The 15,369-nt window shown below is 39.1% G+C and overlaps 1 protein-coding gene across 6 annotated transcripts in view; it reads right to left on the minus strand.

Moving 5' to 3' along the window:
- Positions 1–15,369, minus strand: part of PCNT (pericentrin) — a 99,364-nt gene that overhangs the window by 82,750 nt on the left and 1,245 nt on the right. For 5 of the 6 annotated variants that reach the window (XM_054070425.1, XM_054070423.1, XM_054070420.1 and 2 more), the window contains exons 1-5: positions 9,398–9,742; positions 7,383–7,433; positions 6,203–6,409; positions 4,713–4,856; positions 21–2,507 (exon numbers count right to left, since the gene is read on the minus strand). In XM_054070425.1, coding sequence (XP_053926400.1) covers positions 21–2,507; positions 4,713–4,856; positions 6,203–6,409; positions 7,383–7,433; positions 9,398–9,742 — 3,234 coding nt within the window. Of the gene's footprint in view, positions 1–20; positions 2,508–4,712; positions 4,857–6,202; positions 6,410–7,382; positions 7,434–9,397; positions 9,743–15,369 lie in introns of those variants that run through there. The other variant, XM_054070422.1, reaches the window with a different exon arrangement.

The raw sequence follows: 15,369 nt of genomic DNA on the forward strand, positions 1-15,369 counted from the left end.
TTATTGTTATGGTTTCCTACCTCTTTCTTGTGCGTTAAACTCACTCTAGTTAGTTCAGCAATATGTTGAGTCTCCATTTTATCCATTTCTTCTTTGTAATGTTTCACCACCTCAGATTGTGCCTCCTGTGCAGCTTGTGCAGACTGAAGGGACTCCTGCAAGCGAGTCTCAAGATCCAAACAAACCTTCTTCAAAAGGGCAATTTCTTCAGTCAACTGACTTTTGTTGTCACTGTACTCAGTACTTTTTGCCTTTAATTCAGCATTAAGTTTATGAATTTCTAGGTTACTGAAGTTTAATCTGTCCTCATATCCCAGTCTTTCACACTCGTGTATTTCTTTAAGGTTTTTCACTTCAGCATTAAGGTCACATATGTTTTTCTCAAAATCCTCAATGATACAAGCATTCTCTGCTAGTGCTTTTTCTGCTTTTATTAGATCCTTCTCCATGTCAGATAATCTTTCTTCTAAGGTCGTTTTTTCTTTCAATAGCAGTGCTAAATTTTGTTCTTTATTATTGATTTCAGCTTTGAGGAACTCCTGTTCTTTTAGCAAAGTCTCTTCACGTACAGTTTTCTGACCAAGCAGTTCTGCTATTGTCTGATTTTTAGCCCTCTGAGCATGAAGTTGTCTTTCCATTTGATCCCTCCGACTTTGCAAAGCAGCTAACTGACGTCCAAAAAGAGACTGTACTTCACTTGCTACAGAATCAGAAGCTGTTTTCTGCTCTTGAACATCTTTCACTAATTGCTCCTGAGTTTGCAGCTGCACCATCAACATTTCCCTTTCCTCCTGGAGGTCTTTTACCAATTCTTGCCAGGCAGAGGACATTGACACTTGTGTTAAAGGCTCTACAGCATAGTAAGGTTGGCCTCCATCCTCACCCTGTTGGTTTAGTTTGTTTTCAAGTTCTTTCTCCTTCTCCATTTTCTGAAGAAGCTTTTTTTCACAATGGCTCCGTGCTTCACGTTCCTTTTCCAGTTCCACACGTATACGAGAGAGCTCAGCCATCACTTCCTCCCATTTTCCAGCAGCCTCTTGGGTCTCCTGATAAGATTTCTTTAAGGCTGACTCCTCCTCATGGACCTGCTCAGTTAGTTTCATGCTCTTTATTAAACAAATTGTCTCATCATCCTTTACATCATCGTGGCCACTAATTTTGATTTGCTGAAGGGAGTTATCTGACAAAAATGAAGCAAAGGCCGCTGCTCCTACCCCAGTCTCTTCAAAAGCCTCTTGAGCCAAATTGCCAGGACATGCTTCCTCATCAAGGCTGAAGTTTAACATAGGAGTTATAAAATCTCTGCTAAGCTGTAGAAGCACACTACTGTCTAACCCATATCTATTGCATCTGCCTTCTTCAATGGTACAATCTTCAGAAGCACCAGACACATACAGCTCTTCTGGTCTCTTCGTGGAAATGAGGTATTTCGCCAACATGCCTTCACCACCACTGAAAGGCTCTAGTTCTGACAAGAGTTCTTCAGATAGATTGTCTCCTTCACTGCTGTCATTATTTTCTGTGACCTTTGAATTCTTAATTTCTTCTAATTGATCCCTTGAGGAGGCTACTCTGAAGTCACGCTGGAACTCTAGTTCTTCATAAAATAGCTCATCTTCACCTTTCAACTGGTGCTGTTTATTCCACATCTCCTCAAGCTCTGGTTTCTGCAACTGCGATACCTCTGGTAAAGTTTGTTTTTCCCTCCATTTCATTACCTTTTTACTGGAGGCAGTCTCTTCATCATGCTTTTGCCTTACATCTATACTTTTTTCAGAGTCATAAATTCGCTTTTTATTTAATTCCTGGATGAAAGAATTCAGTTTCTGGATCTCTTCATGCAAAGACTGTTTTTCTCGCTTATACTGCTGGGCTTCCTTGATCTGCTCTTCTGCATCAGAAAGTTGAGACTTAAAGCCATCAATTAAATCCTTGTATTTAGCTTCAATTTCAGATTTTTCTTTCTGGAAGTCTTCCTGCTGGTTTTCAAGTTTCTTTCTTAAGTTCTCCTTATTAATTTCAGACTCATGAAGACTATTATTTAAGTCAATTATCATGCCATTCAAACTCTGAATGTATTCTTCAGAATTCAGAGCACAGAGTTCTTTTTTAAACTGTTCAAGTTCCTTCTTATATTTCATAACAACTTCTTCTTCATATACCTGCTTAGCTTCTTCAATCTCTCTTCTGTGGCACTTCTCCAGCTCAGCCCTCAAGTTCTCCAACTGTCTGCAAATATCCTTGTCATGACTGACTTTCAGCTCTTCAATACGCTGCTGTTCTTTTGTTCGTGAAAAAGCTATTTCATTTTTCAATTCTGTTATTTCTGAGTCCCGGAGAGAAAGGGTATGCTGTAGTACAGACAAACTAAATCTTTCTGATGTTAGTAGATCCTGAAGTCTTTTAATATGCCGTTCTTTTTCTCCTATGCTTTTACACAGCTGTTGAATTTTATCTTTCATGTCCTCTTCTGCTTGGGCAAGCAGATTTTCTCTATCTTTGGTATTCTGTAAAATAAAATTATACATATTAAATATGCCATTGAAATGTGATATGTTTTAATTTCCTTAAACCTCATACTCTTAATATATCTCCATTAACAATATTTACTGCTAAGTGCAGGGTGGATCATAGGCCTAGGCAACAGGATTTTTAAACACATACTGGAGAGCGGAAAGAACTACTGAAAGACTCCTCGAATGTCATAACAAATATCAAATTGTCCAAATAATAAAAAATAACATGCCACTGCCTCCAGAGAGAAAGAAAATACGGGCCATCTCAAACTTTGAGTATTTTATTTAAAAATAAAATTTTAAAAAAAGCATGCTATAATGCTGCACACACATATCTATCTCATATCCATTTGCACTGAGAAAATATCTACCATAGACAGGAGCAGCCAACAGAATAGCCATGTCTAATTTTGACTCATCTGATCAATATAAAATTAAAATTTTATTGCTTCTACCTATGGCATTGCAAGTTATGAGCTTAAAGGAAATCACTTTAATATATGGTAGTAATCACAATGCCTATACACTTGTTTCTAAAAAAAAAAAAAAATCTGTTTACAGATACAGTAAGTTTTACTCTAATCTAGGTGTTTCAAGTTCAGGCACAACTGTACTGTTATATGCTTAATAATTCTTTTTTCCCTGGGCTTTTACTGTTCAGCATCTCAATAACCTGAACATATAGAAGTACTCACAGTTAGAAGAAAGTCTCACAGTACTCAAAATATACTGCATTAATTTACCAGAGATTTACCTGTCTGTCATTCTCAACACTTAAGAGTCTCCCTATAATGTCAGACAACACTTGTAATGTTTTAGATACTATTCCTTGTTGTAAAGATATAAATAATGTTAGATAATTCATCTATGAAGCTCCTAAAAAAGGGCAGGACTTCCAATGGACTGGACATACTGCTAAGAGGACAATGATGAAACTTAATCTTCTCTGCAAAGGATTTACAGCTCAATACTAAAGTTTTTTTCCTCTCCACTCCCTCTAAATAAAAACAAAAATTTTACACCTATAGGGGTTAAAATAGATGTATTTCATCCAATTTTAACATGTTTCCCTGAAGACTTTGTTAAAGCCAAGGAGGTAATATTTAATAAAGCACTAGTACTTTCATCTGTTATCAAAGCTCACATGCTTCCACAAACAACCCCCATCATACTACTTGCCTTGTTTAGAATACCCCTGAAGTGCTATTTGGAGGCTTTTTCACTCTCTTTCAATGGCTTATGGAGCACATGCCAAAAGTCATCTGTAGAATAATTTTCACTATTACTCCACATTTTGTCAATAGTAGACAGAATTTTACATAAAACAGTATTTTTTGTTCTTTTCCAAAGTCAGCATTTCATTTAGCAGAGCATTTATTTTCCAGGGCGTGGACTTCACTAAATCCTAGTTTTCATTTTTACTTTTTCTTCAAGTCCCCTTCCTATCTAGACATCTTAGACATGTAATCCCTCCTAGCACAATTCTTTTCTTGCAAACCTGAAACAGTAAATACACTACAGTGCTCCTGAGACAACAAATATACAGAAGTTCAGAGAGAATAGCCAGTGTAACAACAAGCATTCACCAAAAAGGAATGAAATATTTGAAAAAAAGAAAATTAAAGCAGATGAAAGGCCCTCATTAGCCAGGGATTAGATCCATGATCACCTTGTTGCACTGAAGCAGATTTCTATGCGTCATATGGGCTGCATCAACCCATCTTCAGGTTATTTTAAATCTTCTTTGAGCCAAGTCACATTATTTTAACATAGCAAGTTTCCACATAAGCTGTTACAGTTGCCCATGCACATATTCAGAGCTTTCTTTGGCAAAGGCAAAGAAAACTGATTCCATGTAAGCCCGTATTACTACAGTGATTGCTGTGTATAGATCCCAAACCACTAAGAATATTGGATAAAATTGCCTTACAAGGGCTAAATTGATAGACAAAGAAATGTAATGACCTCCCAAACATCACACAAACAAGTAAGCAGAAAACATAAGGATATCTTCGCGACTTCTCCCTAGCAACTGGAGAAAATTCTATCTTGCCCTGAAATCATTTTCACTGCTGCACTGCAAACTGAATTATGAAGAGCTATGCAATGATTTCAAGATATTTTTAAATTCATATTCCAAACTTGTTCTTACTCTCTTTGTAAGGAAACGAAAATTGGAGGAGAGGAGAGGCACACCTGATGTAACTGAAGTTGCAAATCATGGATCTGACCAATGGCACTTGAAGCCTCATCCTCTAGATCATCTCGATCCTTCTTTGTCTGTTGAAGGCAACCTGCTATATTCTTAGCGACTTCATTTCGCTCTTGAATGGTAGTTTCCTACATGGATCACAAGAAGCACACTTTTAAAATTAAAATAGTCTTAACTTATTAGAAACCTAGTACGCTTTCTTAAAACAAAGCTGTTAGAGGTACATGAAATTTTAACGAATTTGCACCAAAGGACCAGAAGTATTTGTGTTCAAACATGATAGCAGCCCTAATGAAAGACAAACTTTACACTGATCTCAAAGAGATGACAAATCTAATCAAAAGTGACTTTTTTTAACAAATTATAGGATGCCAGCAAGGAAATAAGTATTTTTACTTAAAAATTTTGTAGCTCTTATTGATGTAAAAGCAATCAAGATTTACAGGATATAATTAATATTTAGTACCCCCTAAACTGTTTCCTGTCTGTCAGCTCCTCTTTTCAGCAAGTGAGAGAAAGCTAATGAGTTTGGAGACATAAACCCTATTTTATGTTAATCACATAAACCTTATCAATTCATCTCCCACCAACAGGAAACACCTTTGTTTCCCAGTCCTAAAAGGAGAAAAACAATACGTAAAAGGGAAAGTAATTATTCTTCAGAAGGACCTTATAATTTACCTTTACAAATAAATGCTAGTGAAAGTGAATTCAAAATATCTTTCTCAAAATATTTTGGGAGAAGGTACCTGTCAGTTTAATGAAGTTTAACTTATCCTACTTAATCATTTTCTCATACAAAAAAAACCCCCACAAGTATTTACAAATAATCAAAAGGCATGAATGATCTCCGGGTAAAAGACATGGTGAGTGGAGGGGTGCTGTCTGCTGTCCCATGTGAACATCTGAAAAGGAGCCTGGCTGCATCCATTAAGTGGTTTTCAGACATACCCACAGAAACACTGACGTTTCAATAAGTACTTCCATTTCAATGATGCTTTGGGGCTTTTTTTTGCACCATTTTTCAGCATGAACTTCATAAGGTTTTTTTTTAAAGTATTTTAAAAAAAGCAAGTCCCATGTTTTTACACAGAGTCCCTACCTCAGTGTATGATTGACTACAATTGCCTTAGCAGTTCTTGCAGGTTCTCTCCAAAAAAGCTAACTCCTCAATGCAGTAAAAAAATGTAATCAACAAAAACTAGTAGGAAGTGTCCAATCATTTTCCAGCAGAAGACTGTACCTATGTATTTCCTAAAAACTCTCTTTAAAATAGAAGCATTTCAAATTCAATTTTACTGTCATTTGATTCAAGCAACACAAAGCACTGGATATTGGCAAATGGTCAATTACTGCTTTTCACATCACATGTTAGCAAGGTGAAGTACTACTCAATAATAAAAAAAACCCACAATATTTATTTTTATTTTTGCCTCCTAAATATTTTTAGGATTAAAATAAAAGTGGTATCAACCTCATTATCCATTTTTATGAAACACATCTGAATCTGCATGGAGTCACTGTGCTGGGTAAGTTGTTCCTGTAGCTTGCTCATCTGTACAGTCAGTCTCTCAGCTGCTTCCTGTTCCTCCAGAAGTCCATCCTCTAACTCAGCTATTCCCACCGGACATATTTTAGCATCAAGCTCACTGTGTTCTGCAGCATGATTTATCGTAATTTTCTTCATAAAATTTAAAAAAAGAAAAAAGGTTATTTATTCACCATTTCTGTTTTGCAATTGCTCTGAAAATAAGCAGCTTCAAGCTTAAATTCTGGACAAATTCTAGTTTAAAATTAATTCAACACTAGGACTTTGCATTTAACAAAAATATTATACATGAAGTCCTTAATTTTTAAAAATTTCAAATAAAAAATTTTCAAATAAAAAATTTTCATAGATAATATATTTTCATACGATACTTTAAAGGGCAAGAGCAAATTAGGGAGAACAGCATTCTATAGCACCAAATCATTGCAAAGTGCCATTTTGACACATGTTGGGATTTAAAATACATTCCAACTTACAAGCTGAGGGGAACAGTTGGGGCAGGGTGCAAATACTACCAAAATTAAATGAAGATCTTACACTCACCTGTACTGACTGGCGTACAGTTCATACATAGGAAAAATAGTAATAATAATGTAAAATTCTTGACTTAAAATTAAATTCAACTGTAAGCAGCTATTGCAAATAAATGTTCAACATCCTCTGAGTTTCCATGGTCTTTAACAGCAAAACAACAAACAAAAAAAACCCTAAGTACAAAGAGAGAAGCTCCTCCAATCAGTCCTGAGGTTTCTTAGGAGCAATAGTTACAATTCTCACAGAGGAGACAGTCTCTTGTATTTTAAGTATTTTTTTGGTTTTAATGTATGAAACAATTAATGAATAAACATAATCTCATATTAAAAACATTGTTCAAATTTCTCTGGGCAAGGTCTGTGTTTTCACTCAAACCAGTTCTCTTAGCAACCAATTTTGCAGCCAGTACATGTACCTGTTTCACCCTACAAAACAGTGAAATTGCACCACTTTTATCAAATTTGATAACAACGCTCAATAACTAATAATTTTAGTAACCAGTGAGTATGCTTCTCTTCCATACATATATCGGCATCTTCCACTAGCATCTTTTACATCCTTCCACACTTACTTCAGCCACGTATTCATTCAGTACACCCCAGCTGGACAAGTCAGCACTCCTCTGTTAAGTAAAACAAATAAAACAAATGCTAAATCACAGCCATTTTAAAGGTACATAAGGAAAAGCTGAATTATTCTGGAAACATCCTAAGCACATGAGCCAGAAAGGTCCATGCTGTGAGATAACACACCAGTGAGAGAGAGACTGACTTTAACGATAAACTTGGCTAGGCATCCATGGTCAAATAAAAAAAAATTAAAAAAATATTATCACGAATGCCTACTCAAAAATTAGGTCTAAGTTTCACAACTGAGATTTAATGTTTTGTCTTCTGCCTTTGTGGCTTGCAAATATACTCTTTAACATACTACTAAATATTAGTAAATTCACTGACAGAAGATTATTTAGCAAACATGCTAAAAAGATTCAGACAATTACAAAAACAGTACTATTTTCTGATGCATATACTTAATGTAGCTTGATATCTTGAGAGATTACTTCTCACTAAGTTCACAAGAAGACAAAGATGACTGTAGCACTATTTAGAAAAGGCAGCCCACAACCCTCCCCATATTTTGAATCTGCACAAACTAGTTTCCAATGGCCACTGGTGCACTCTCCACATAACCTAGAAAGCAATTCCATTTGCTTTACAAACCAGCTATTTTGACAGTAGCTGTTGAGAAACAATAAGTGATTTTTGTTTGGTTTTTCAATTTCAGTTCATGTGAATGGAACAAGGACACTGCTGCTGATGCTGTGGCTCAGGGACAAAACTCTGCGTGCTTTTTGCAGACATCTTAGCATGTGGCTTCATAAACGCCTTCACAATGTTAACATGACACTCAGGACATCTTAAAAGCACAAGGGATATTCTCACAGCAGAAAGCAGGACAGTAAGTGCAAATGATATCCTCTTTCACTGCAGGTTTGGAAACACAGTAGTTTGGTGCTATTATTGTATGCTATGAAAATACATCAACAGCTGGAGAGCTGCTTTTCATGCAGAAGGCACTGTCTCCCCTAAACTCACGAATCTTTGCATAGAGAACATGCTGAAATGCACTGGGGAACTACCTCCTAAACAAACTCCCAGAACAAGACAGAGATAGTTTGTTGTAGCCAGAGATTTGCCTTGTCACTTCTGAAGCTTGTGAAAGCATGGACCAACCACTTCTGAAGTAAGCTAGATTCCTATTGAAAAAAAATTGTTGAAAACTATCTTTTGCTTATTTTTATTACATGACAGAAAGAGAGAGAAAGCTTCACATGATTGCCTCATTAACAGCCGATACAGAGATAAAAATCTTGCTTGTGAGCTGAAGCAAGAAAGCAACTGCTTGATTCAGGCAGAGCAGTATCTCTATTTGCATACCAGCAAATGTCTGGCCATCTCAAGCTGTATCATAAGCTACATTTCTATGTTTACTGACAGGAGTACAAGGCTACCTTTAGAGGGTCTTCAACATACTGAGATCTATTAGATGCAAGCATAACCACATTTTAAACACAATTGTCAGAGGATGGACCATATCTGCTACTAAGAGTATGCTGGAACAAGTTATATTTTTTCAGAAAACATTTAAGTACATTCGAGCCAGCGAAGTGCTATAAAAACAAAATAATGCTGTGCATTATAAGGTCTTGGTAGTTTTGCTAATCCACCACTCCCCTCAGTCTGGATTTGCCATTTCATGGAGCCACAGCTGCATAACCAAAAGTCTGTCCAAAGAGAAGTGCATGGCAGCAAAAGGTGAACAACCTCAATTTAGCAGGCTGACAGCAGACAACTCCTTGACAATATCAGCTGTCCAGTCCACATGATGGACAGGGTTTTTCCAGTTATCTACACCACTCTGCAAGAGAGTTAATTATTACAAGTGAAAGTACATCACTTATCTTACTTCTCAACAGGAACTAGACACCAGTGCCAGAGAGCTAACACCCAATTAAGCAAAACAATCACCTGGAATACTTGTTATTTGCAGACAGTGAAGTGAAATGCAAAAAATAATAAGATTTACCTCTGTTTCTGTTACTGTCTCTAGCAGGTTAGTGTCTTCAGTCTTCTTCTTCAGTAGGCTGGTGTCTTCAGTCTTACCCTCTATATCCTTACAAATGGCTTGGGCTGCTAGTGTGTACTCTTCCTTTGGAATGTCATGCGTGTGGAGAGACGAGCTCTTCCTCTTCGACGTCTTTTTCTCCGACTGCGTGATGTTGCTTTTTGGTTTTCCTTGTCTGAAGTAAACAGACTGTGCATAAAAGATTGGAAGAGGTAAAAGGAGAGGTAAGTGAGAAAAAGGTAGCAGGACCACAAGATTAACACGCTCATGGGTGACGAAGATCCTGTCTTGATAAAATATGTACATCTGCAGGAAAACTGCTTTATCTTCCTACTTTCTACACATTTAGAACATACTGGATAATTGTGCAATTAAGCAAGAAATCTTATACTGGTACAAAAGACTCATTTCAGTACAAGAATTGAATTTTACTTAGTGAAACTTTGTGCAGTGACAATCCAGAACTACAGCAAGACAGATTAGTAAATAAACGAGCTGTTAATACACCAGGATCATTAAGGAAAAAATATTAATTACAAAAAAAATAATAATTGAGCAGTCTTTCTGCAAGACCAGCAAAACCAATACCCCCCAGAAATGCGTCTAAACAGATCTTTGCCAGCGTAAGCTTTAGTATTAAAATTAACGGAAGTGAATCCTCATGCTCCTTCCCCGCCACCCCCTTAAGAGAATACAGCAAAACTTCCTAGCCAGAAAGCTGCCTACAGTACATAAATAGCAAATTAATTAAGCCAGGTCATTTTAATTTCTTCTGCTGAAGAATCAGATGCTCTACTTTATCAGACTACCACAGCTCTATGGAGCACCAGGGACTTACAAAGAATGTCACTGACAGATTTATTACCCAAGTTTCCTTAGCACCTTAAGCAGGATTATGATATTTTTCAACTCTAGTATTGTGTTTAAACAGCATTTCCAAGTAACATCTCACTTGCAGCATAAATCCAGACATCTTTCTCATAAGGAAGAAAGCTTTCTCCCAGACTACAACCACATTTTATGAAATGCACTGTTAATATATCCTTGTGATGAGATAAAACAGTCAAATGACACGGGGATGTAAACATAATTGTCAAATTCTACCAGCAACATATAAGAAAATCAATTGCTTGACAGCTTGGTCTTCCTATAAAATGGGCACCTTGCAGAAAAATCTTGTCTGGGTCTTTTCATTCAGTGTGCACCTCAGGGGCTTTTTCATGGCTCCTGTATGGGCTGACTGTCCCAGGGGGCTGCAGAGAAGAAGGACATATGGCAGCAGGCACTGGCCCCTCAGCCTGACCACAAACTTTCAGAGCAAGACCACCCGCAACCTGCTAACAGGGATGGACTTGCCCTACAAACAGGGCCTGCCAAGAAGGCACAGTGCGTGTGCCCACTACTCCATGGAACCGGCCCGAAGAAGCGCTGCTGCTCGACTGGCTTGAAGAACTACAGGACCACGTGTTTCTCAAGAATTGCTGCTGGAGCAGTTGCTGCCAGATGGACCACATTTTCGTGAGGAATCACTGTGCCCCACTAGAGTGGCAATAGTTTTTCTTTTCCCCAGCTATTTCTTTCTCTCTCCTTCACTGACGTATCTTACTTTTCCTTGGCACTGACATATCTTCTTTTCCTTGGCACTACGGCGTATCAGATCAAATCTGAGTTGTGTTGTAGTTAGTTTAGCAACCTTGGCTGTGTTCTAGGTATCAGATTGTAATCTGAACAGACTGGAATCTGGTTTTGCAACTTTGAGAAGCTGCCACTCAGAGTGCACGCAAGCATCTGTTTTGTGATTTTGGCTGTGACCAAAATACATAGTGCATTTGAATTTACCCTGGGAGATTTGTTAGTCTCCAATATGCCATGCAGATATCAACAGAACCCTTTTCACTTCCCCTTCGCGACTGGGCTGGGGTGGTCCCTAACACTACTGGTGTCAGGAGTGGGGCGTAACATATGGATTTAGTTCAGTCCTTTCTCCTGACACCCATAGCATGACAGCAACCTCTACCTGACGGCTTTGCTATTCAACACAAGTACGCTTACATAAGTGCTGCACTGAACAGACTGGTTAAAACGTATATTTGCAGAAAGACATCAGTTTCTTACCAGTAGGTAAGTAAGATATTTATGTAAAAATAGCTTATTTTCAAATCAATGTTCACTAGTTTCCAGATTAAACAAAGACTGCCGATTAAACAAAGACTGCTGGGGCCATATTGCCTTTCACAAAATGCAAAATGACTAGACCAGTAAAAGTAACTGTAGTGGGACACACTGTGCTCTGAAATCCAGTGTTAACTCTAGCATTTACCGATGGCAATATGTTAAAAACAGCTATTGCACTAATCAACCAGGGAATGCAGGAGTTAAACACACTCCAGATTCATAAATCACTGGATGGAGAAAAGCCCTAGTTAGGGCAGTATCAAGTTTCCAAAGCCTTTAATCAGCCATGTGAACTTAAGTGCCATTGTAAGAGTATCATAAGATACAGAGGCAATCATCCAGCGTGGAGTAATATGTGTGAATAGGAAGAAAGCATGTAACACTGATCTTTCTCCCATTCCAGCAAGATCCCAGCCTGTCCCTTTTGAAGGGCCCAATTCTCCATTTGCTTTCTAGTAGCATATGCTAAGGCAAAAGCTTCACTTTTGGCCAAGACATAGCATGTCATGGGATCACCAACAGCATTGGTTCTGACAGCACCCAAAGCAGCCCTCTATACAGAAGAGCACCCAGCCCTTCTGCAGGTATCAATATTATCAACACACTGCAACTTTATCTTGCCAGGACTGTGAGTTAAAAAGCTGCAACCACCACATAAAGCATGTCAGAACTGCAGAATAAGCCTGCCAGGTCCTGTATCATGTGGTTCCCATGTCAACTCCATCCCTGCTTAATTGCTACACCGACATACTTCCACCACATTCTTGCCAGCTGTCTGGCACCTGTAGCTAGGGCCAGAGGACATAAAAACTACAGCACATGCGGCACTGTTCAGCTCTCCCCTGCTCTACTGCACACAGAATTTTCTCCTTGACTTACTGTTTTACATACTTTAGAAATGAGTACCAAAAGAATATCCACTGAAAATTGAAAAGAGTAGAAAACTACATCAGCACCACACAGAAACAGGTTCTTCAAACAAACCTTAGTCCACCTCCTAGATACGGTAAACACAAGCATGAGTGCTCCCACACAAAACCCAGAAACACGTTTTCAGAGCTTTGTCAAACTGATAAAGTGAGAAAACTTCCTGGAAAAACACACTCCTTTTTGAGCTCCTAGTGCATAAAAGGCAGGAACAGCAGAAAATTTCTCACAGATGAGGTATGGCAATACAGGTCTGTTACTAGAGGCTTGTATGGCCATCACACACACCCGCTAACTGGAGGTGGGAAAAAAACAAGGAGAAAGTAGTGCTGGACACAGGTTTTGTTTTGATTTTCAATTACTACCTTGGCAATTGCTGTTGCATTTGTTAAAAATGGCAATCTGAAGTTCCTGATACAGTCAGTACTTAAGTGCCAAATCATGACAATTTTCAATTAATATAACAGTTGGAATTATTACTATTATCATTATTATTATTATTTGCTGATAATGTAAACGTATTTCAATAACAGTGTTTTTATTCATATATGAAAAAGAATCATGAAAGTGCTGGTTTAAAGTGGAAAACATTCGTGCTATATTCCTTTCCCAAGTCATTATTTAGCAGACTAAAATTTAAGGATGCCAAAGAGAAAAAATACTTGTTTTTATTTTTTGAGGGGATAGGGAGTGAGGGTGAAGGCAAAAGCCCCAAGTCAGGCTGCTGCAGCAGCACCTTAAACACAGCCAGCACCATGCTCCTGTCCCCCGCCATTGCCAGCAGCCTCACAGATATATAGCGAGATGACTACAGAAGCTGATCAGGATGAACACTGAACAGTTCTATATCAGTGCAGAGACAGCTACACCAAGCTGGCAATCAGTCACTAGCAGGGTTCCACAGGAATCCATCTTAGGGCCAGTACTCTTTAACATCTTCATAAATGACCTGGATGCAGGAACTACATTTGCAGATGACACAAAATCAGGGGGAGCTGTTGACACTCTTGAGGACAGAGAGGCCCTGCAGAGGGATCTGAGCAAACTAGAGAGCTGGGCAATCACCAACTGCATGAAGCTTAACAAGAGCGATTGCCGGATTTTGGACCTGGGACACAGCAACTCTGGGTGTCTATACAGACAGGGGAGTAAGAGGCTGGAAAGCAGCCCTGAGGAAAGAGATCCGGGGGTTCTAGTCGACAGCAAGTTGAACATGAGCCAGCAGTGCCCCCTGGCAGCCAAGAGGGCAAACCGTGTCTTACAGTGCATCAAGCACTGCGTTACCAGTCAGTCAAGGGAAGTGATTGTCCCACTCTACTCTGCACTGGTGCGGCCCCACCTTGAGTATTGGGTGCTGTTTTGGGTGCTACAGTATAAAAAGTATGTAAAGCTACCGGAGAGAGTCCAGAGGAGGGCCACAAAGCTGGTGAAGGATTTAGAGAAGAAGCTGTAAGAGGAGCTGCTAAAGTCACTTGGCCTGTTCAGCGTGAAGAAGAGGAGACCAGGGCAGAGAGGAGACCTCATCACAGTCTACAGAAACAGATGCTGATCCCTTCTCTCTGGCAACTGGACTGGAAGGAATGGCAGCAAGATGTGCCAGAGGAGGTATAGGTTGGGCCTAAAGGTGCACATATTCCAGTAGTTAACCCAACATGCATCTGTTCCATAAATCAGCTCATGAATATAAGTGTGGATGCAAAGACAGGGCAAGCACACATCTATACATGCTAGAAACTGTGTGTGAACATACCAAGGAATCTGAAGCTCATGTGTTTGTCTTCCAAAGCCAAATATACTACTTGTGTGTTTAAAAAGCCCCAATGGACACTGCTTCCATTCATTCATTGGGGTGGCTTTTGGAAATTGTCCAGTGCCAGCAATCTGCTGGCTAAGTAATGGATCTCTGTGACATTTTAATAAGCAAATTAAGCACTACGTTTGTCTCTGCCTTTCTAAACCCTCTCCTCTCAGTACACTGGCTATGTGACACCACACAATAGCAAAGTTGATTTTGACTACTAACGATCTTTCTTTTAAAAAGACAGAGATATTTAGCACATATATGGTTTAAAAAAAAAATAAATGCAACATTGGCTCCACCCACACAACTTGAAACACAATGCAAGTCCTTACATTTTTTTTTTCTCAATGGCAAACAACAGCTGTACAACAGGTGGGAACTAATAACTTATTCCAGACAAGTCTATCACATTTTTTTCTAACTATAAACAGATACTGCACTTAGAGAAGGGTTACAAAGAAATGTTAACATAAGTCTTGCCACAGCTAATGCAACTTTTCAGCCTGAAGAACTCCTGTTCTCAAAGTTTTCTCTCTCAATACTAATCCACAAACTAATCACACAATCATTATTTAACAGGGCACTGTGTCCACACAGCATGGATTGAGGCTGCGAGGGCAAGTGGATGAGGACCTGCCAACAGGGAAGTGTGGTGACCGTGACAGCATGCGAGTAGGACACGCCAGGGCCAGGGTCAGATGAGCTGTACTGCCCAGCATCAAATTGCTCCAGCACAACTCCACTCCCCTCCCAATAATGCTGTCTTCAGTCACCTTCTGCACAGAACTGGAAGAGGGGAGCTGAAACAGAAACACAGAAGACTGCTGAAAAGGTCCGAGGCAGACAGTACAGCTCCAAGCCACCTCTGACCTCACCAGCAAGACTTTCAGAAAAGTCTGTTGCAGAATGGGCCCCTGTGAGGATCACCAGGAGGGATATAAGGTGGCAAGGCTCTAGCCTATCATGGACAGATCGATATGTCCAAAGCTCCCAACACCCTGCAGCCTCAGCTAGACCCTCCTAGCTGCAG

The sequence above is a fragment of the Cuculus canorus genome, chromosome 6 (assembly GCF_017976375.1).
Source record: "Cuculus canorus isolate bCucCan1 chromosome 6, bCucCan1.pri, whole genome shotgun sequence".
Taxonomy (NCBI): domain Eukaryota; kingdom Metazoa; phylum Chordata; class Aves; order Cuculiformes; family Cuculidae; genus Cuculus; species Cuculus canorus.